The sequence below is a fragment of the Cyprinodon tularosa genome, unplaced genomic scaffold, assembly GCF_016077235.1.
Source record: "Cyprinodon tularosa strain WSP-4 unplaced genomic scaffold, ASM1607723v1 ctg507, whole genome shotgun sequence".
NCBI lineage: Eukaryota > Metazoa > Chordata > Actinopteri > Cyprinodontiformes > Cyprinodontidae > Cyprinodon > Cyprinodon tularosa.
In genome coordinates this window covers 50,758-71,181 of record NW_024039238.1, presented here as the reverse complement: position 1 = coordinate 71,181, position 20,424 = coordinate 50,758, and the positions used below count along the sequence as shown (strand labels likewise).

The window sequence follows — 20,424 nt, the reverse complement described above, 5'->3', positions numbered from 1 at the left end:
ATTTTCTTGTAATCTGTGGAAAAGCTGCCTGGAGAGTTCTGAAAAATCAAACGACACTGAAATAAAAATCCTTTGCAATCTTTCATGTTACCAGAAAATCTTTCTGGAAGACTTGGGCGGAACTCTGATGACGTCACTACTGGTGACGGTTGCGAATGGTTGTGGTGCTGGTGCAGCATTAGCGCTGTTCAAATAGTTAGCATAGCTCTGTAGCATATGGTCATGAGTAACAACCAGGCGGTATAACTCACGGAGCGTTCGGGCTTGTCCTTGAATTTGGGCATCCTGCTCCTCCAATCGACGGGTGAGGTGATCTGCTGGGCCTTGAGTTTGGCCGCAGTGTTCTGTCATGATGGGTTCACTAATAGCGACCCGAGTATGCAGAACACCACTGACGGACACAGGAATAAAAGTTCAACAAGTTTATTTAGACACAAGCACACTGAAAGTACTGGTCCTGGTTCGGGCCTGGACACTGGTTCACCGGAGTCTGCGTGAGAGACAGTTCAGTTAGCGTTGCTAGCAGGAGCTTGATTTCCAGATGATAACTGATTGTACCTTGAGGGTTCTTGAGGTTAGCTTTGGGAGAGTCACTGTTGGATCTGGAGAGGAGTAGTTCAGCAGAGTCCGCTTGCTGCTTCAGCGTCTCACGTCTAAGAATGAACAGACCTTGGCTTTGGGTTTTCCAGCTCTAGTCCAGAGCTGCATGGAAGTTCACTATGATTCTTCAGGTTTGGCTCAGAGGGTCGGCTCGGCAGGTTAGCTCTTCCTGAGCTTCACAGAGGAGACACTGGTTTCCTGGAAGACAGAGACCACGGTTAGAATCCAGGCTGGATTCAAAGTCACAAAGTTACACTGAGGATCTAGGCTTAGGCGCTGACCAACTGGATCAACACTGCGGCGTTGAGGCAAGGTCTGAAGACAGCTTAAGTAGTGGATCCTCTGATGATCTTGATGGGCTGCAGCTGTGCAGGAGGCTCCCTCAGAAGGATCCACGGCGGACTCTGCTGGAGAAAGGTGGAACTTCTCCAGCTCCCAACAGTAGTAGTCGATACCGTATGTATTCAGAAAAACAAACCCCAAAAAAGCAGACGTCTGTGAGAGCTGTAAGCCTTTAAAAACTCTGACCAATCCCTGCCCTTCGGTCCAAATAGAAATAACCAATCAGCTGCCTTCATCTCAGTCCCTCCTCCTCCTCCTCACACTCATCAGGTTTTTCTGTTGGCGGAATTATTCGCAACTCACAAAACTCGTTTCGCTAAAAATAACAGTGCTAAACTTGGGCTAGCATTGCTAAACCTAGCATGCGACCTTCAAAGCCACGATAAAAATTCGGTTGAAATCCAAAATGTATTATAAAAAATGCAGAGTCGTCTACGATTTCCTTTGTCGAATTCTGCTATGAGTTTTCCGGTTTTCGGGGGGGGGGGACGTAGCATTGAACGGAGGAGGGGCACCGCTTTCAAATCTTGCTAGCTCTCCAGTGTTACCAAGCATAGCTTTATTACGCAGTTGTGGTTAATTTAAAGAATTTCCGGCAAAGGATTATTAAAGAAATTCTGATTCCGGTCCAATAACCGTCGGTGATAATCTCCCCCTAGTGGCCTGGAGCTTATCAGTGATCGCAGGTTTGCGATTCTTTTTTGGTCATTTACAGCATTTTTGTCCCTCTGCATGTATTGTGTGCGTTATTTTTGATTACACACCAATAGTGGATTTCTGGCCGATCGTAGATATTTAAAAAAGCCTGAACTTTTTGACCAATACCAATTCTTTTTCTCTCCCAAACCGAAAGGAAATTTAATCCACCTGATCACCTGGACGGCTATTTAGGCCATAAGTGAAGGCGTTTGTTTTTGCTAACAAGTTCATTCTGGATCCTTGAATCCATTAAACTGGAAATAACTTTGAAGAATGAACAGTGGCCCCCTCTAATGGATGGAAGATAACATAAAGGCAGTGACTGTAATTTCTTAAAGCAAACGTCATTAAATGTATGGAATCAAATTAAGCATTAATGGATAATCATACAATCAAACTACTATCTACATATTTTTGTCTTCCAAAGGTGTTTTACATTTATGCAAGCGTTTTTATTAATGGTTATTTATGGTGTTTGAAGAAAAAATTGAGGGGTTTATTTTTTTCCAAGTAATTTTTTCACTGTCATTAATTAATTTATAAAAATCTTACTTTGTTAAATAAATATTTAGCTAGCTTGGTGCTAGCTTTTTTCTTTTCTAGAATTTTATTTATCCAACTTTACAACAATATAGATAAAAAATACATATTTAGCAACATAGAAAGAAAATACTTTAGGATAGAATAAAAAAAACAAAAGCAAAACAAAGATTTTGTTTGTGAATAAAAATTTTTACTTAGAGCTAAATATTTATTTAAAAAAAATAAATATTTAATTTGCAAACTAAATATTTAGCTCCAAGCTAAATATTTATTAAAAAATGAAATGTTTTTATAAATGAATGAATAAATGACATAGTGAAAAAAAATGAATTGGAAAAAAATAAACCCCTTATTTTTCTCTTAAAATACGCTAAAATAGCCATAAATATTGCTCCTGATTTTTGACTGTTTCACTTCACAAACGGCACCACATAGTCTGCTGTGATCAATGCACATATAAACCTCCTTATAAACGCTGATCAGGATTGTTTTGTTCCTTCATCGTCGCTGCCATTTGTTCTGGATTTTCTGTCAAAAGTCTGAGATTTCTTTCTATCATTGGGTAACTTTCTTTCTCACTTCCTTTTTCTGTTGTCTGTCTATAAATACTCAGAAAGTACTGTAGTTGGTTTTCTTTTTACAGTCATCATACATACATTTAAAGTTGATGGTACCTTTTAGACACCAGCAGCTTCACCGTCTGCATGAAAAACTGAAAAACTCAGATGATGTAGAAATATTGCTAAAAAGCAAAAACTCCCACACCTGCTGTTGATGGTAAATTCGTCACTTCTTGTTTTCTTTAAACGGACCCTGATGGATGAGGAAGTTATTTGTCAGAAAACCGCCATATGATTCATTCCCTTTTAAATGCAACACTATGCAGTATGCAGCAATACTAAACATTTAATTAGAAAGTGAAAGAATTGTAATTTACAAACTAGATATTTTACTTGTTAAAGGAGAATTCTGGTTTTTAACACTTTTAGCCCATTTTCTGTAGTGTCCAGGATGAAATCGAATGATCGACACCAAAATTTTGACGATTGGTCCTGTCTCTGCTATTTGGCTCATTTAGAATCCCCCCCTGGCTGCTTCAGAATGGCTTCCATAGTGCATGTCCGATAATGTCCTTAAAACAACCTTAAACGTTCTTTTTTTAAAATATGCTACTCACCGGGTCGTCAGCGCTGTTCAATGACGTTCCAAAAAAAGTTTCGTGAAGAAAAACCGTTCCTGTCTTGTTTTATTTAGCATTTTGTAAATCCCAGAACTATTTTTTCCGCTACATCACAACCGCTTATAAACTTCCGCTTCCCGTTCGAATCTGAAGCGTTGCACACTCCAGACCACTAGTTGGCGACAATGTCTCTATATACTCCTCCTCAGTATATTCCGGTTCAAAGCGGTATCCTCTACCGTCAAACTCAAAGTCCAATATGTCCTCCTCAAGAATCCACCTTTCGTATTCGATTTTCAGAGTTTTTTAAAGTGTTTAACAGAGACGTTAGCACCTCGAAGTCGGAGTACACAGAGTGAAGCAGAAACACTTGGGCCTTGCGAAAAGACTACAACTAAGCGTAAACAGGCCCCATTTCCGTTTCCGGTGGCGGAGGGATATTGACTATTCCAACAGAACTCAATGGGATTTACAAAATGCTAAATAAAACACTACAGGAACGTTTTTTCTTTACGAAACTTTTTTTGGAACGTCATTAAACAGCGCTGACGACACGGTGAGTAGCATATTTTAAAAAAAGAACGTTTAAGGTTGTTTTAAGGACATTATCGGACATGCACTATGGAAGCCATTCTGAAGCAGCCAGGGGGGGATTCTGCATGAGCCAAATAGCAGAGACAGGAACAATTGTCAACATTTTGGTGTCGATCATTCGATTTCATCCTGGACACTACAGAAAATGGGCTAAAAGTGTTAAAACCCGGAATTCTCCTTTAATCAAATAATCTTTTATAGCAGGGGACTTCAACGTTTTCCAGGCCAAGGACCCCAAACTGATGGTGAAATGGAGCGGGGACCCCCTAATTATATATATTGTATGAAATAGTGTTCTATCAAACTGCTCCTATAGTCACTCTGTTACAGATGGAGTAATGTAACTAAAGTAATCCCTCCCTGGGATTATTAAAGTATTTCTGCTTCCTGGTTGATGGGACAGGTGTTGTGAATGAAACGGTGTCCAGCTTGAAAGAGCTCCTCTGTGTCCCTGAATGTGAGCATTGATGACTGAAAGACATCTTCTGCCTCCATTTATCTGTTTACTACAGTCTGTTGGATTCATGTTAATGTGGATTTAAAGACATTTCAATTAGTGGAAAAAATTGCAGGGAGGAATATAAAAAAAAAGTCTAATCAACTAAAACTTTGGCGACCCCCATGCAGTACCTCCATGGACCCCTTAGGGGTCGCGAACCCCCTGTTGAAGACCTCCAATTTAGGGCTTCATGCAGTAATTAGGAAGTTTGATCACTGATATTTTGGACATTCTGTATTGTACTTACCTATTCCACACAGCAAGGGGGTGCTATTGTTCTTTGTCTGAAGAGACGTATATATTTTAAATGAAGAAGGTTGGAAATGCGGTCCACACGTTACTAAGATGAAAAAATAAATATGCCTTTGAGGCTGAAGAGAGAAGTTGTCTGTCTACATTTCCTAGAGTTGCAATATTGGACTCCTGCTAACAGGTTAAGGGCCCAGTCATGACGACAAATAGTTGCAACAACGGAAAATGTGATGACGGACACGTTAGCTAGCTTAGCCGAAAGTGTGTTAGCTAGTTTTGGCACGGCTAAGTTAAAAAGCTGAGGAGAATGGTACAGCAAAAGGAAAAGTGGCCGATTTGACAGTAGAGCCGAAGACTATGAGCTCTGGGAAGAACGGACGCTTTGTTGTATGTACCGAGTCGGATTAATAGGGACTATTCTGAACGAGTCTGGTGGACCGCTGACGGTGGAGCAACAAGCCGAGGATGAGAAGCGAAAAGCTGATGCTTACTGTGCGTTAGCGCCACTACTGGATAACATCAGTTCGGGACTGATATTCAGAGACTGTAAAAACAACGGGCGTGAGAGTCTCCAAGTCCTGAGAGAGCACTACATTGGCAAAGGCAGGCCACCGATTGTCTTACTGTACAAATCATTAACCTAGCTGAAGAAAGCGGAAACAGAGACTGTGAAAATAAATTATCTGGGTGGAGCAGATCTTCACGGCACTGAGAGGTGCAAGCAAAGCACGGAGTCAGGGGCCGATGATGGCAATGATTATGAGGGGACTTCCTGAGAAATACAAACCATTTATGCTGATGCTGACTCATGGTTCAGCTGAGATTAAACTGACGGAGTTCAAGGTGAAGCTACGAAACTTCGATGCGTCGAGGAAGCAGAGCCAGAAGCCAAGATGGTGGGAGAAAGGGTGCTGAAAGCCTGCACAGCACTGAAGAAAAAGAACAGCGGATCTTCAACAGAGATGGCATGTTGGCAATGCGGGGAAAAGGGACATCGAAAAGATGAATGAACAAGGAAAGTTTGGTGCGGTTCCTGCAAAAGCACAAGCCACAGCGAGACAACCTGCGGGAAGAAAGAGCATGCACAAAGTTCCAAGTGTACTCGCACTTAAGACAGCAGCGGCGGAGGCGGCAGCAGTGGCGGAGAAGACGGCAGCGGCGGCCGTAACAGCAGAAACAGGCGAGGCGGCAGCAGTGGCGGTCGGACAGCGAGCGGTGGAGGACGGATCGAGGCGAGAGACGACTTTACATTCCGGGTAGAAACCGGGGGACACCTGCAAGCCAGTGCAGCAGCGGCAGATTGAGGAAAAAGGACTGATCGTTGACACAGGCGCGACGTTCCGGTTCAAAACCTTTGATAGCTCATTGAAGCCAGAGAGCCACAGCATGGAGCTGGCCGACGGGAGGCGGATGTTCAGGTTGGCGGAAGGCAGAGGAGACGCACAAGTATGTCTCATGGACAGCAACAGACGTAGATGTATAGTGACTGAAGAACGCCCTGCACATCCCTTTATTTCCACAAGAACTCTCCTCTGTGAAGTGTGCCACAGCACACGTTGTCAAGGCACTTTTCGAAGAAGGTAATAATGTTCTTGTGGCGTCTAATAGTGCAGGGTTTAACATTCAAGTGTGTGACAGAATGTACTACTTGCAAAACGAGTGTGATGTCACTCATGATATCAAAACCTGGCACGAGATTATTGGGCATTGTAATTATGAAGACATATTGAAACTGGAGATTGTAACCATAGGCATGCAAAAAGGTGCAAAGCGCAAAGCCTGACAAAGAATGTCATGTGCGTATAGAGGGGAGGTTTACTCAGACCAAAAACAGAAAAGCAACTGTCAAGGTGAAAACACCACTTGAGTTGGTAAACACTGATCTAGCTGGCCCAGTAACCAATGGTGCAATCGATGGTTACAAATACATGCAATCTTTCACAGATGTGAGCACAGGAGTAGTTTTTACATACTTTCTCAAAACGAAGAGTGATGCCATACAGGCTACTGAAAAGTTCCTGGCTGATGTGGCGCCTTATGGCAGTGTGAAGTGCATCCGGTCAGATAACCGGACTGAGTTTAAGACACTCCTGAGAAAGAACAAAATCAGACATGAGACGTCCTGTCCTTACTCCCCACACAAAAATGGGATAGCTAAGAGGGAATGGCGTACTCTCTTTGACATGGCGAGGTGTAAGCTCATTGACAGTAACTTACCTAAGAGCCTATGGCCTTATGCTGTACAGGAAGCAGCCTACACCAGAAGCCAATGCTTTAACGAGCACATTGGCACAACACCGTACACAGCACTGGCAGGGACGAAGTGTGATCTAGCCAATATGCACAAATTCAGATCAGAGTGCTATGCGTATGTACAAAATAAGGATAAACTAGATCCCAAGTGTGAGAAGGGCCTCTTCGTAGGGCATGACAAGGGGAGCTCTGCCTTTCTAGTTTACTACCGCAACAACTGAAAAGTGCAGAAACACAGACTGGTTAAATTTATCACGACCACATGTGACAGCGAGACTCAGAGACAGGAATTAGGATTTGACCCCATCGTAAATACTGACAAGACAGACACATGGCAACCCGGTGCTCAGAGCTCAGATGTACAGACTGACAGTCCAGAATCACCAAAGGGTGATGCCACATGCCCCAAGCTGTGGAAGATACCCCACTAGAGATCGTAAGCCCCCAAGTAACCTTAGTGATTACGTTACTCAGGGAGATAGTGACGATGATGATGGTATATTCACCAGTGTTGACTATTGCTACCGAGCAGTGTGTGGCGTACCACTGACCTTTAAACAGGCTATGACATCCCCACAGGTAAGTAAATGGAAGAGGGCAATGGACGAGGAGATGCAGTCTTTAGAGGAGAACCAGATTTTTACCCTGACCAAATTGAGGGTAGATAGACAATGGGGGGTAGGTGGGTATACTCTATTTAAGGAGGGTGGTGATGGTGTGGGTGTAGTCTTTCAGAAGGCAGCCCAAGAGAAGTTAGTACTACACCAAATGGACATAAAGACAGCGTATCTTCACGCGCCAATAGACCGAGACATTTACATGGACCAACCCGAAGGTTATGAAAAACTGGGGGACAACCTAGTGTGTAAATTACAGAACAGTCGGGTCGCAATTGGAACAAGCTGCTGCACAAGTGTCTGATAAGTGACAACTTCATACAGAACCCAGCGGACCATTGTGTGTAGAAAAAAGAGTCAAAGCAGACAGGGAAGGTGATCATAGTCATTTGAGTGGATGATTTGACAATCGCAACGAACAACACGAGAAGTCTAGAGCAAGTTAAGTCAATCCTCTCCAACATGTTTAGGCTGAAATACTTAATAAGCATAGACTTCAGTCAGACTGATGAGTGTGTAATAATGTCACAACAGAGGTATGCTGAAAAGATCCTCAACCGATTGCATATGCAGGAGTGCAGAATACGCGAGACTCCATGTGCGCCTAAGATGGCAGATGTGAGGAGATACAGGGAAGCTGTAGGTAGTCTCATCTACTTAGCTGCTTGTACGAGACCCAACCTTTGTTTTGTGGTAAGCAAGCTTTCACGACATTTTGCAAACCCCACAGAGGAAAACTGGGTGACAGTGAAACACGTACTGCGTTATCTTAAAGGTACTACTGATAAGCAGCTGACTTCTAAGAAAAGCAGTGATGGTTTAGGCCTCCGGGTAAACAGTGATGCAGATTGGGGCGCAGACGGTAGTGATAGATGTAGCACGTCTAGTTACTGCGTGAGCATGAGCAGAAATAGTTCACTGGTATCTTGGAGAAGCAAAAAGCAACCCACAGTAGCCTTGTCAACACGTGAAGCCGAATACATGGCTTTAGCTCTAACAATACAGGAGTGTATTTATTTAGAGCAACTGCTGAAGGCTATGGATTCCTATAAATATGTTCAAACCATTGTTTATGAGGATAACCAGGGCATCATTGCACTTGTGAAGAATCCTGTATGCAGACAAAGGTGCAAACATGTTGACATCAAGTACCATTTTATAAGGTCAACCATTAAAGATGGCACTAATGTACTGTCCTACAGATGAGATGATAGCAGAAATTTTCCGAAGTCATGTTTGGCGTAAGCATCTGAGGGATTGTAAATATGTTAAGTTCTGTATGTGCTGTAAAATGCTCTGATTCAACTCTGTGTTGGGATCCGGAGGCTTGCCTACCAGAGGGCGCTAAGGATCCCTTCCTGGGGATTTGTTTTTCTGTCAGTTTCTGGGTTCTGTCTGCCTTTCTCCTCCAGAGGGCGCTCTGGGTCTCCTGAAGTTGGAACTGACTTCACCAGCTGTTTCTCATCTGCTCATCAGGAGACCAGCATATAAGCAGCAGCAGGACTACACTCCAGTGCCAGAGTGTTAGCCAGTAATGGTAACAGCTAGACCTGAGCCAACCAACCTGTCTGATTCCCTGACTCCTCTGAAAACCTGAATCTGAACCTAACCAGTTTTTGTCCTCTCTGCTTCCTAGGAAGAACCTGACTGAAACCTGGAGCTCAGGAAGAGCTTCTCAACAGAAGCCTGCCTGCCTGCTTTCAGAAGCACATCTGAAGATAAAACTGTGAACCTGCCTGCCTGCTCTCAAGAGGAGAACTTGAAGAAACCCAAGATCTGAACTCCGTCAAGTCTTTAGTCAAGCCCTGCCGTTGCCTAGCCCTCTGCTGATCCTCAGTCTCTGGACCCTCCTGGTTCCCTCCCTCTGCCCCTCAGCCTGAACCTCAGAACAGGTACAGACCTGCACTTCTCCTCTGACAAGAGAAATAGCATCCTGGCTAACCCAACTGTCCCTCTCTGCAGTGAACCCTGTATGACCAGCCCCGGACCAGTTTCCAGTATCTTATTATTAACTCTGTGTTTTTCTCAATAAACAGTTGAACTTTTATTCTGACTCCGTTGTGTTCTGCATGTGGGTTAGGAACCTAAATCCGACCATGACACTCTGATTGTTAAAAGAAAAAAAAAAAGGGGGGGTGTACAGGATACAAGTCAGTCATAAGTGGGAGTGTTGGTATATGTGTATTACTGACTGAATGTATTCTGTACTGTACTTACCTATTCTACACCGCAAGGGGGTGCTATTGTTCTTCGTCTGAAGAGACGTATACATATTTAATGAAGAAGGTTGGAAATGTATGGAAGCAAATCGCTACCATATTTCAAATGAAAAAGCATTTCCAGAAATGTTTCAAAAGGAAAAAAATTAGGAATCAATCATCCTATTTGCATTTTTATTTTCTCCTTTAACCTTAATCATATTTTTACTTAATTAAAATGAAAAAGAGAAAAACATTTGAGATTTATTTTTCAAAAAGTACCCCAGCAAATACATACCAAAATTCAATCTGAAATGTAAAATTTGAAAATGAAAAAGCATTTCCAGAAATGCTTTTTCACTTTAAGAATGTGGCTGCATTGTTTGACTCATAAATAAAATTAGTAATCAATAATCCTATCTACATTTTCTTCTTTAAGGTTGCTCATTTTATGCTATAATCAAGGAGAAAACACAGCGGACATTGCTTTTTCGTTTACACGGTCTGCCTGCAAAGTACTGTCCATAACTCAAAAACGAAAAAGCATTCTGAGCGGCGGGGGCAGCAGAGTGACGTCAGCAGCCGCTCCTCCTCAGGTCCTTGCTGACCGGGCTACCCATTTTGTTTGGTAGGGGGCGCTGTGCACGTCTACATTGCATTACATTGTAAGCGTGCCGGCGGGAAACTCAGGAGCAATCGGCGTTGCCACAGGTCGTTTAGAAGCAGGCACTTGCTTTAAAGCAGCAGCGGCCTCCATCAGCAGCTCTGCCACTGATTTGGTCATTGTGGTCGTTCAGTTTGTCCCGATAGTCAGATAGTCAATTCAACCAGTTTCCCATCGGCACGCTTACAATGTAATGCAGTGCAGACGTGCACAGCTAGAGGTCTGAAATTTTTCGCATTTGTGGTTGACAGGATGTAGAACAGATCTAATAAAATGAGACCTGCCTGTTCTCAGGCGGGTCTTTATCACTGCTGTTCAAAAAAGATCATTTTAGAGAATAAAAAAAAACTTTGAGTCATGTTTGAACTGATGCAGCTTGGTCTGTGTTTTACTCACCCAATTTTTATTTATATTTTTTAGAAACTAGAAGGTGTTAACTTCCAAATAATGTATCACACATGTAATGTGGGCTTACAGTGACTCAGTTATTTGCTTTTCCATTTGGGGATGCAAAATAGGCGAGAATTACTTCAAAATGAAGCGGATGTTAATTAAAGAAAAAGAAGCAAAGCGTTAAAGAGTTCAGATGGTTTGTATTTCTAAACAGTGCAAATTTGACACTAAAGTCTCAAAAAAAACACACAAACCTCAACGAGAGAGAAATTCAGACAAACTATAAGAAGAAACATCTCATAAAAACCACAAATACTTAAAATATTAAATGTATCCTGTTACAGAAAGATAAATGATTTTTTTCTCTTTTTTTCAAAAATGGAGTCACTTGTTTTCAGAGCAAAGAAACGTAGAAACAATAAAAGTGTCGATGCTGTTTTTCTTAAAATCTTTGGAAACTCTCTTTATGGCTTTAACATTTAAATAAAAACCACTTTAACGTTTCACTTCAGTAACTTAGAGAAAATAAATAAAAAGATTTTCTTTAAAAACATCTTTGACCCGTGAAGTTTCTTTTTTTCTCCTCTCGTAATCCTTCCGAAGGATTTTAATCTAAAAAAGGCACAAAGAGGTGAAACCCCAGTGGGAACGGGAGCTCAAACTGGTTTTGACTTTTTGCAGAAAAAATTAAAAATCACAGATTTGTCTCTGGGTTCCTAAAAATATGGCTCAGTTTTCCAGAGTTTGGCTTCTTCCTCACTGAACGACGCACTTTTCTTTCTGCTCCTTGGCGTACTTCCTCCTTCGCTGCTCAAGGCTGCGGTTCAGACGCTCGTCTTCCTCCAGAGCTCTAAAAACAAAAACAATCACAAAATCGTTTATTATAAAACATATTCAGAATGTTCAAAATTAAACTACAAAAAAAAGAAATCTCAATAATTGATTCCTTCTTAAAATAACTGCATTTTTTTTTTAATTGAGGAGGAAAGTGAGACGTTTTGCCAATGGAAGAAGACAATTTACAACATTTAAAATAAGAACTGCTTTGTCTTATTTCAGGTGCATATTAACTAATTATCTTATTCTAAGAGTATAAATCCTGATTTTATTGGCAAATCATTTTATTTACCTGCTTATATTAAGGGTTAATACACTTCTACATTGTTTTTGCAGCATATATGGTAAAAACAACACTGGAAAAATGTTCTCACATTAAGTGTATTTACTCTTAATTTGAGCAGGTAAATGAGGTAGTTTGCCAATGGAGTATTTTTACCTTTAAAATAAGAAAATTAGATAATATGCGCTTTAAATTTTTCTTATTTCAAATGTAAATTGTCTTGTTCTGTTGGCCAATTTTCTCACTTTCCTCCTCAATTCAAGAACAATTGCACTTATTTAGAATTCAGTGTTTTGCAGTGTAAAAAGCCCAGTGAACTCAGGTTAGGGCTACTGGTCCCAGGAACTGGACCCTGCTTGGCTGTGCAGTGATTTGTCCCAATTTTGGAAACAAAAAATTGATAAGAACCTGCAAAAAAATAATATCTCATTAAGTCATTTTTTTCTTGAATTGAGGAGGTAAGTGATTAACGATAAATTCATTAAATCACCGCAAACGTATTAGTTTTAGGTATAAATATTGATCCATTGATCATTCCTGGCTGACCTGACTTTCCTTTAAAGGGCGTTTTTTATCCCTCACATCCAGAGATGGGAAGTAATGAAGTACAAATACTTAGTTACTGTACTCAAGTAGATTTTTCTGATATTTTTACTTTACTTTACTACTTATTTTTATGGCGACTTTTTACTTCTACTCCTTACATTTTTACACAAATATCTGTACTTTCTACTCCTTACATTTTAAAAATTGTCTCGTTACTTTAGTTTTGAATCATTTCAATGGAGTTATCGTTATTATTTTTCATGTCATCAATACCAAATTCAATCTAATTGGATGGGAATCTACGTTGCATTTGACGCACCACTACAAGATGAATCCACAGATTCGGATTCATTGGCGGCAAATCATTGCAGCTTGGTGGCGGTGGCGTTAGCATAGTAGCATGGACGACGAGATGATTGAAAATGAACACAACGGAGATCTAGTCCTATTGGCAGACATCCATTTAAAATGTAGGCAACGGCATGAAAAAAGTGGTTTCTACTTTTACTTTTATACTTTAAGTAAATTTACAAGCCTGTACTTTGTTACTTTTACTTGAGTAAAGAAGTTTAATCAGTACTTCCACTTTTACCAGAGTATTTTTGTTATTTGTTTTGTTATTTTTCTTCATATATTCAATCAAGTTGGCGTTTCTTGTTATTATATTGACATTAATTTGTATCCATCAAAATATCCCAGATTTTTTTGAATGTTACAAAGGTAATAAGGTCTTTTCCAGTAACACTACTGGCTGGAAAATTTTCACAGTATTTCCCTGAGTTCCCTATAAAGGGTAGCTAAGCTGGTTTGGTGTTTGTCTCTTTAAGGCTCCATGAACCTCTAACAGGCTGCGGTTGGTTCTGACCCGCTGCAGCTACCAGATCTGCTTCATCCAGTGACGTTACGCTACATGATTGGCTGAACGTCGCCACATGATGTAAAACATTGTGGTTGCCCAGGCAACGAATTTAACGTAATACTGCTGGTTTATACTCAGAAACCAGGTCGTCTGCGTGTGTGTCGCAATTAACACAGCTATGCGCCGCCCCTCTGGTGCAGACAGGAGGCCTCTGATTGGTCAGATCTACATCTGCTCTGCACTATGTGTATTTCCTGTTTGGTTCCTTACCGGCTTGTTATTTTTGTATGGCCGCCATTGTGGAAAACGACTGGTGAAGATTGACCAGCTAGAGGAGCGAGGTGCGTGAGAACGCTGGGAGCCATTTTCCACCTGGATCCCCGCCTCGGCCATATCTAGACCCACAGCTAGTTCCCTCTTTTAGCTCAGTCAGTTAGCCATATTAAGCTACACTACTTTTGAATTTGTTTCAACAACAAACGTTCATTTTCTACAAGTAGAATAACTGTTTTATTTTTAAGATGTTCCATCTGTCCTCCTCTGCGCTCAGATATTAATAAAAATAATAAAACTAAGCTGAGTCTTTTCTGTCACCTTGTGTAAATGGCAGAGCTCAGTCTGTCTTAGAGGGCAGGACTTTTCTTCAAGACTTAGAATGATTGTTTTCTACTTTCGGCTACTTTAGATCAACAATAAAATGTAAAATAAAAGCAAATATAGGAAATAATATGTTGAGACTCCAGAAGAGATTTGATCCTTAAAGTTGTAGGGAAGTCATATCTAAATGTCAAATCATTCTGGCTTAAACATGTGTATAAATGCCCTCTTTATCAGACCATATTGTCCCAAAATTTAGAAAATGTCTATTTAAAAAAAAAACATTCTGTCTTAAATCAGTGTTTTTTTTCCGTTATCTTCTGCAGGCCAGTTAGTTCTACGTCAGCCTGAACACCTAAATTCGGCCAATCATAGATCAACGGTCATCTGTCAATCAAATGTTTTCGGTCATAGCATCTTGATTCATGTGTCGCAGCTAATATACGCAACGGTTGAAACCAGAATCCTTTCCTTTCCCATTGAGTTGCGTCCCAGTGTTCACGGGGATGGACGTCTGTGTCTTCGGCAGGCGTAGAGCTAACAGAACTGGCAGCGTTGCGAGGCAAGGGCTCAAACATGTACGGCTGGAAGCCTTCTACACCAAACCAAGCTTCTGCCGCCCTGGCGTCCTCTTCCACAACATCTTCGTCCCCGCTTTCCTCCTCTAAATAAAAAATGGATGACGGAGGAGACTCATCCACGACCTCCGACACTAAACTCTCCTCCTCTTGCATGTTTCCGCTGTCCATAGCGTTCCTTGACAGCGTCGTTTCTAAGTCACCAATTTAGTGCTACTTGATCCCAATGGAATTTCCCATTGGGAACCTGCTAGCACTAAGTTGCTAACTGGTTAGCAAGATGCCTTCCGCCACAACAATCCCGCCCCCTTGATAATCGACCAATCACATTCACTTTATTCACTCGTGTAAAGTCGGGCACCACTGGGAGAATTCGGAAATGGAACGGTTGGAACGGCCGCTTCCTTACGAGTTTCAGAAATGGGTGCAATACAGTTCGTCTGAGTGGACTTCCTGTGTGATGACATCATAAGAAGGGGCGGGGCCCCGAGCAAATCTGGTACCTACAGCGCTTCTGACGGGTCTTTGGCATCATTATCCAGCTAAAAAAAAAAAAACCTTTGAATCGTCTCGCTGATCATTTGTGGCTAGCTTCTGTGCAAAGCACCAGTCCCACAGAAGGATGCTGCCACCGCCATGCTTTAGATTGTTGGAAAGAGCTTCATCTACATTCTCCCAAACACACATCCTTTGTTCAAAAAGACATAAATATCTGTTATGTTTGACTGTAAAGTCTTTGTTCTGAAGGCATGAAGATGCTTCACTGCTCCTAACCAATGGGAGCGTCTGTTTCTCTCACCCTCGTTCTTTGGCGTCGATGTTGTGAACCAGCTGGTCTCTCTGGTTGACTAGAGACACCAGCTCCTGGAGCAGGAGCTGCTCTCTGTGTTTGTGGGCCTGGGTCTTCTGGTAGTCTGAGGCGAGAGGAGCAGCGATGAGACAGAGGAGATATTTTCAGAATTGGTGAAGATGATCCCTGACAGAGTATTATAGAGCGGCGAAGAAAGAAAAGAGGAGAAAACTTCTGCGAAAAACATTTAAATTATGAGATTCATTCAACATATTTTTTAGAAAAAAAGGGAAAATCTCTAATGTTAAGAAGATTCAAGTTACTATAAGTTTAAGCTATAAGCTTTGATAAAGCTTCTAGTTAGAGTGGCTCAGGTTATCCTGATCTATCTCTATAGTTCTGCTGCTATAGGCTTAGACTGCTGGAGGACATAGGGACGCCTTTTTCATCATTCTGCTTCATTCGATCTGATGATCTGATGAACTGTAAAGTCCTTGAGATGACATCTGTTGTCAATTGGTACTACATAAATAAACTGAATTGAATTAAATTGAAGTTTTTTTTCCTTTAATAATAAATGTATGACATTTTAACATAATTCCTTAGTTTCTTCTTGAAAATATGTTAAATGAATTTTAAAATTTGGTAGAAAATCACTCCTTTTTTTCTCCTCTTTCATCTCCAATGGCCTTTTAAACTCATCGTATCGCCCAGTCCTAAAGGTCCGATCTTAAAAAGGTTAATGATGATCTCCTGGTTTACCTTCGATCGTCATCATGTCTCGAAGCTCCTTGGTCAGCAGCTCAAAACGTCTTTCCAGGTCTTGTTCTTCCAGCCTGTTGATGATGAAGAAAAGATGCTTCACTAGCTAAGCTGATCTGACAGGTGTCACAGCTAGGGGGCGCTCCAAAGCTTGATATGATGGAGTTCATGGCCGTTTCTCGATTCACTAGAACGCAAGTACGGACTCGTGTTCTCGCCAATTATGTTCTTGAGAAGAACACAGGAAAGTCTGGACTCTGGGAGAACGGGAGCACGCAGCATTAATCTGGGTCAACTGGAAAAGAAGCGTACTGATGACATCACCACATTCAAAGCTAGTCTGGAGCTGCATTTCACCTCCTGTAATTAATAACCTCTAGATAATAATAAAATATGACTTCTTCATTTATTGGAGAAATAATAATGAACACAGTCAGAAAAACACAAATCAATTAACAATTTGCAACATAAAACAATCCTCCATCAGAGCCGGCGGTCCGTCACAGAGAGACGCTGCTGCATTCTGAGCTAACGTTAGCCCCGGCTGCTAACGTTAGCCCTGGCTGCCTTTAGCCTCGGATGTCCGCTGGTTTCCACGGTCCTCTCAACATCAGAACTTCACGCATTAAATCAGTAAATCTTCCATAAAGTGAAGCTTAAAGTATAATATTTTCACCTCTAATGATCTTAAAACGTACTTTTATTGAACAACAGAAAGGAGAACTTTTAACTTAATCCACTGAGCTCTGTGAGCGCTAACCTGGAAGCTGCTGCCGCAGTGCATGCTGGGACAGCTGTCAGTCTGGAGGACGGACAAGATGCTCTGATGCATGCTGGGTAAAGAGGGAGGGGCCAGAACAACATCCGGGGACTTTATCCGTTCTCGGTCTGCTGTTCTTGTGAACTGGAACAGCACTAGGGCTGAGGATGATGATGTTTCACGAGGACACGAGAACGCACAAGTACACTGATTGAGAAACGGCCATGATCCATGCTTCAGAACGCGACCTCTGACCCGGAAGGAGAACATTTGACCGCTGCTGGGAGGTTTGTTGATTCATAAAAGTATATTTAACATGTCTTAGTATGGAGTGAATTTAGTTTCATAAATGTTGACACACTTCCTAATTAAATGTTTACTGTTTTCTCAGATTGTTTTTAAGTTTCTAATTTCTTTTATATTTTAATTTCTAATAAAATTTTGTCAAACTTAATATTTCCTTTTTTTTAAGCAGATTTTATCATTTCACCTATAAAAAAAAAGTCTTATTTCAGGTTGAGTTTTACAAAATGCGCTCTTTTTAAATTGCGTTTTCCAGCTCAAATTTTCTTCACATCAAGCGAATCCAAACGCTGAATCTTGACCAATAAAAATGCTCCTTCACTCCTTGTGAAAGAAAGCCCACCCCCAGAAATGAAGACAATGAAATCTGTAGAGTGAAATACGTAAACCCTAACCCTTTAAACAGAAATTTGGAAAAAATAATGTATGTATATTTAAAATGTATACGGTAAAACTAATTTAAAAAAAACCATATAGTCAAAAACAAATATATAGAAGAAAATAAAATCTGAGAAAACAGCAACCTGTTTTTGATTAAGATTAATTAATAAATTTTTTATTTCAGTTGATAATGGAACAGAATTGACTCCATATGGCAGCAGCTTGTCTGACGGACCCTAAAAAGACGCCTTACAGCAGCTGCAGATGATCCTGCCGTCGGATTAGAGCGTTCTTCTTGTTAACCAGGGTGAACCATTCTTGAATCAGCTTCTCTTCTTCCACTTTATCACTTCCTGCAGAAACAAAAGGATGAACATTTTGTTACGGATCTTTTCAGAACAAACCGGTTCCCTGATTCCACAGATGATCCATAATTTAGATGCTCCTCTCCTGTGGAACCAACCACCAGTTTTAGTGAGTGAGGCAGACACCCTGTCCGCCCGGCCAGCAATGACTGGATGACTGACCGCATGAGGAGCTCCTGTCAGGAGCAGCGATTCGCCTGAGGGGAGCAGTTTTAACTGATGCTTCATAACGCTGCCATGCGTTCTGCATAAGTTAGCCTGACGTTGGACAAAAGTTCTGGACTCAAGTACTCTATGTTTACGCCCAGAATAGAAAATAATCCATAGAAAGTTCAGCGTATACCAGTGTTTAGGAGATTCTGGGACATCAGGCAGACAATGGATAAATCGGCAGGGTGTGACAGCAGCCTAAGTTAGAAACACGTTCAGCGCTCGTCTGGAACACGTCAGAAACGTTGATATGCGTTGGAGAGAAGTTCTGGATAAGTTACGCACAAGTTACTCAGAGGTTTAGGATCAGCTGGATGCCACGACTGATGAGGAACTGAACGGATGTCAACCATCAGATAACTGACCTGGAACATGTTTCACCGTGTTCAGTGTGCTTCATTATGCTTCAGCATGCTTCAAAGTGCATCAGCGTGCTTCAGCATGTTTCAGCATGTTTCACCGTGTTCGCGTATTTGAGCAGCTTTAGCTTGCTTCAGTGTGTTTCAGCAGCTTCAGTATGTTTCAACAGCTTTAGCTTACTTCAGTGTGTTTCAGCAGCTTTAGCTTGCTTCAGTGTGTGTCAGCAGCTTTAGCTTGCTTCAGTGTGTTTCAGCAGCTTCAGCTTGCTTCAGTGTGTTTCAGCAGCTTCAGCTTGCTTCAGTGTGTTTCAGCAGCTTTAGCTTGCTTCAGTGTGTTTCAGCAGCTTCAGCTTGCTTCAGTGTGTTTCAGCAGCTTTAGCTTGCTTCAGTGTGTTTCAGCAGCTTTAGCTTGCTTCAGTGTGTTTCAGCAGCTTTAGCTTGCTTCAGTGTGTTTCAGCAGCTTCAGCTTGCTTCAGTGTGTTTCAGCAGCTTCAGCTTGCTTCAGTGTGTTTCAGCAGCTTCAGTATGTTTCAGCAGCTTTAGCTTACTTCAGTGTGTTTCAGCAGCTTTAGCTTGCTTCAGTGTGTTTCAGCAGCTTTAGCTTGCTTCAGTGTGTTTCAGCAGCTTTAGCTTGCTTCAGTGTGTTTCAGCAGCTTTAGCTTGCTTCAGTGTGTTTCAGCAGCTTTAGCTTGCTTCAGTGTGTGTCAGCAGCTTTAGCTTGCTTCAGTGTGTTTCAGCAGCTTCAGCTTGCTTCAGTGTGTTTCAGCAGCTTCAGCTTGCTTCAGTGTGTTTCAGCAGCTTTAGCTTGCTTCAGTGTGTTTCAGCAGCTTCAGCTTGCTTCAGTGTGTTTCAGCAGCTTTAGCTTGCTTCAGTGTGTTTCAGCAGCTTTAGCTTGCTTCAGTGTGTTTCAGCAGCTTTAGCTTGCTTCAGTGTGTTTCAGCAGCTTCAGCTTGCTTCAGTGTGTTTCAGCAGCTTCAGCTTGCTTCAGTGTGTTTCAGCAGCTTCAGTATGTTTCAGCAGCTTTAGCTTACTTCAGTGTGTTTCAGCAGCTTTAGCTTGCTTCAGTGTGTGTCAGCAGCTTTAGCTTGCTTCAGTGTGTTTCAGCAGCTTCAGCTTGCTTCAGTGTGTTTCAGCAGCTTCAGCTTGCTTCAGTGTGTTTCAGCAGCTTTAGCTTGCTTCAGTGTGTTTCAGCAGCTTCAGCTTGCTTCAGTGTGTTTCAGCAGCTTTAGCTTGCTTCAGTGTGTTTCAGCAGCTTTAGCTTGCTTCAGTGTGTTTCAGCAGCTTCAGCTTGCTTCAGTGTGTTTCAGCAGCTTTAGCTTGCTTCAGTGTGTTTCAGCAGCTTCAGGTTGCTTCAGTGTGTTTCAGCAGCTTCAGTATGTTTCAGCAGCTTTAGCTTACTTCAGTGTGTTTCAGCAGCTTTAGCTTGCTTCAGTGTGTTTCAGCAGCTTTAGCTTGCTTCAGTGTGTGTCAGCAGCTTTAGCTTGCTTCAGTGTGTTTCAGCAGCTTCAGCTTGCTTCAGTGTGTTTCAGCAGCTTCAGCTTGCTTCAGTGTGTTTCAGCAGCTTTAGCTTGCTTCAGTGTGTTTCAGCAGCTTCAGCTTGCTTCAGTGTGTTTCAGCAGCTTTAGCTTGCTTCAGTGTGTTTCAGCAGCTTTAGCTTGCTTCAGTGTGTTTCAGCAGCTTCAGCTTGCTTCAGTGTGTTTCAGCAGCTTCAGCTTGCTTCAGTGTGTTTCAGCAGCTTTAGCTTGCTTCAGTGTGTTTCAGCAGCTTCAGCTTGCTTCAGTGTGTTTCAGCAGCTTCAGCTTGCTTCAGTGAGTTTCAGCAGCTTTAGCTTGCTTCAGTGTGTTTCAGCAGCTTCAGCTTGCTTCAGTGTGTTTCAGCAGCTTCAGCTTGCTTCAGTGTGTTTCAGCAGCTTCAGCTTGCTTCAGTGTGTTTCAGCAGCTTCAGCTTGCTTCAGTGTGTT

General features: G+C 41.8%; 1 protein-coding gene across 5 annotated transcripts in view; it reads right to left on the bottom strand.

The window, feature by feature from the left end:
• Positions 1 to 11,014: 11,014 nt before the first annotated feature.
• Positions 11,015 to 20,424, bottom strand: part of ehbp1l1a (EH domain binding protein 1-like 1a) — a 56,636-nt gene continuing 47,226 nt past the window's right edge. For all 5 annotated transcript variants that reach the window (XM_038303161.1, XM_038303165.1, XM_038303162.1 and 2 more), the window contains 4 exons: positions 17,784 to 17,883; positions 16,087 to 16,160; positions 15,334 to 15,448; positions 11,015 to 11,684 (listed from right to left, as the gene is read on the bottom strand). In XM_038303161.1, coding sequence (XP_038159089.1) covers positions 11,591 to 11,684; positions 15,334 to 15,448; positions 16,087 to 16,160; positions 17,784 to 17,883 — 383 coding nt within the window. In that variant the 3' untranslated portion in view covers positions 11,015 to 11,590. The remainder of the gene's footprint in view (positions 11,685 to 15,333; positions 15,449 to 16,086; positions 16,161 to 17,783; positions 17,884 to 20,424) is intronic.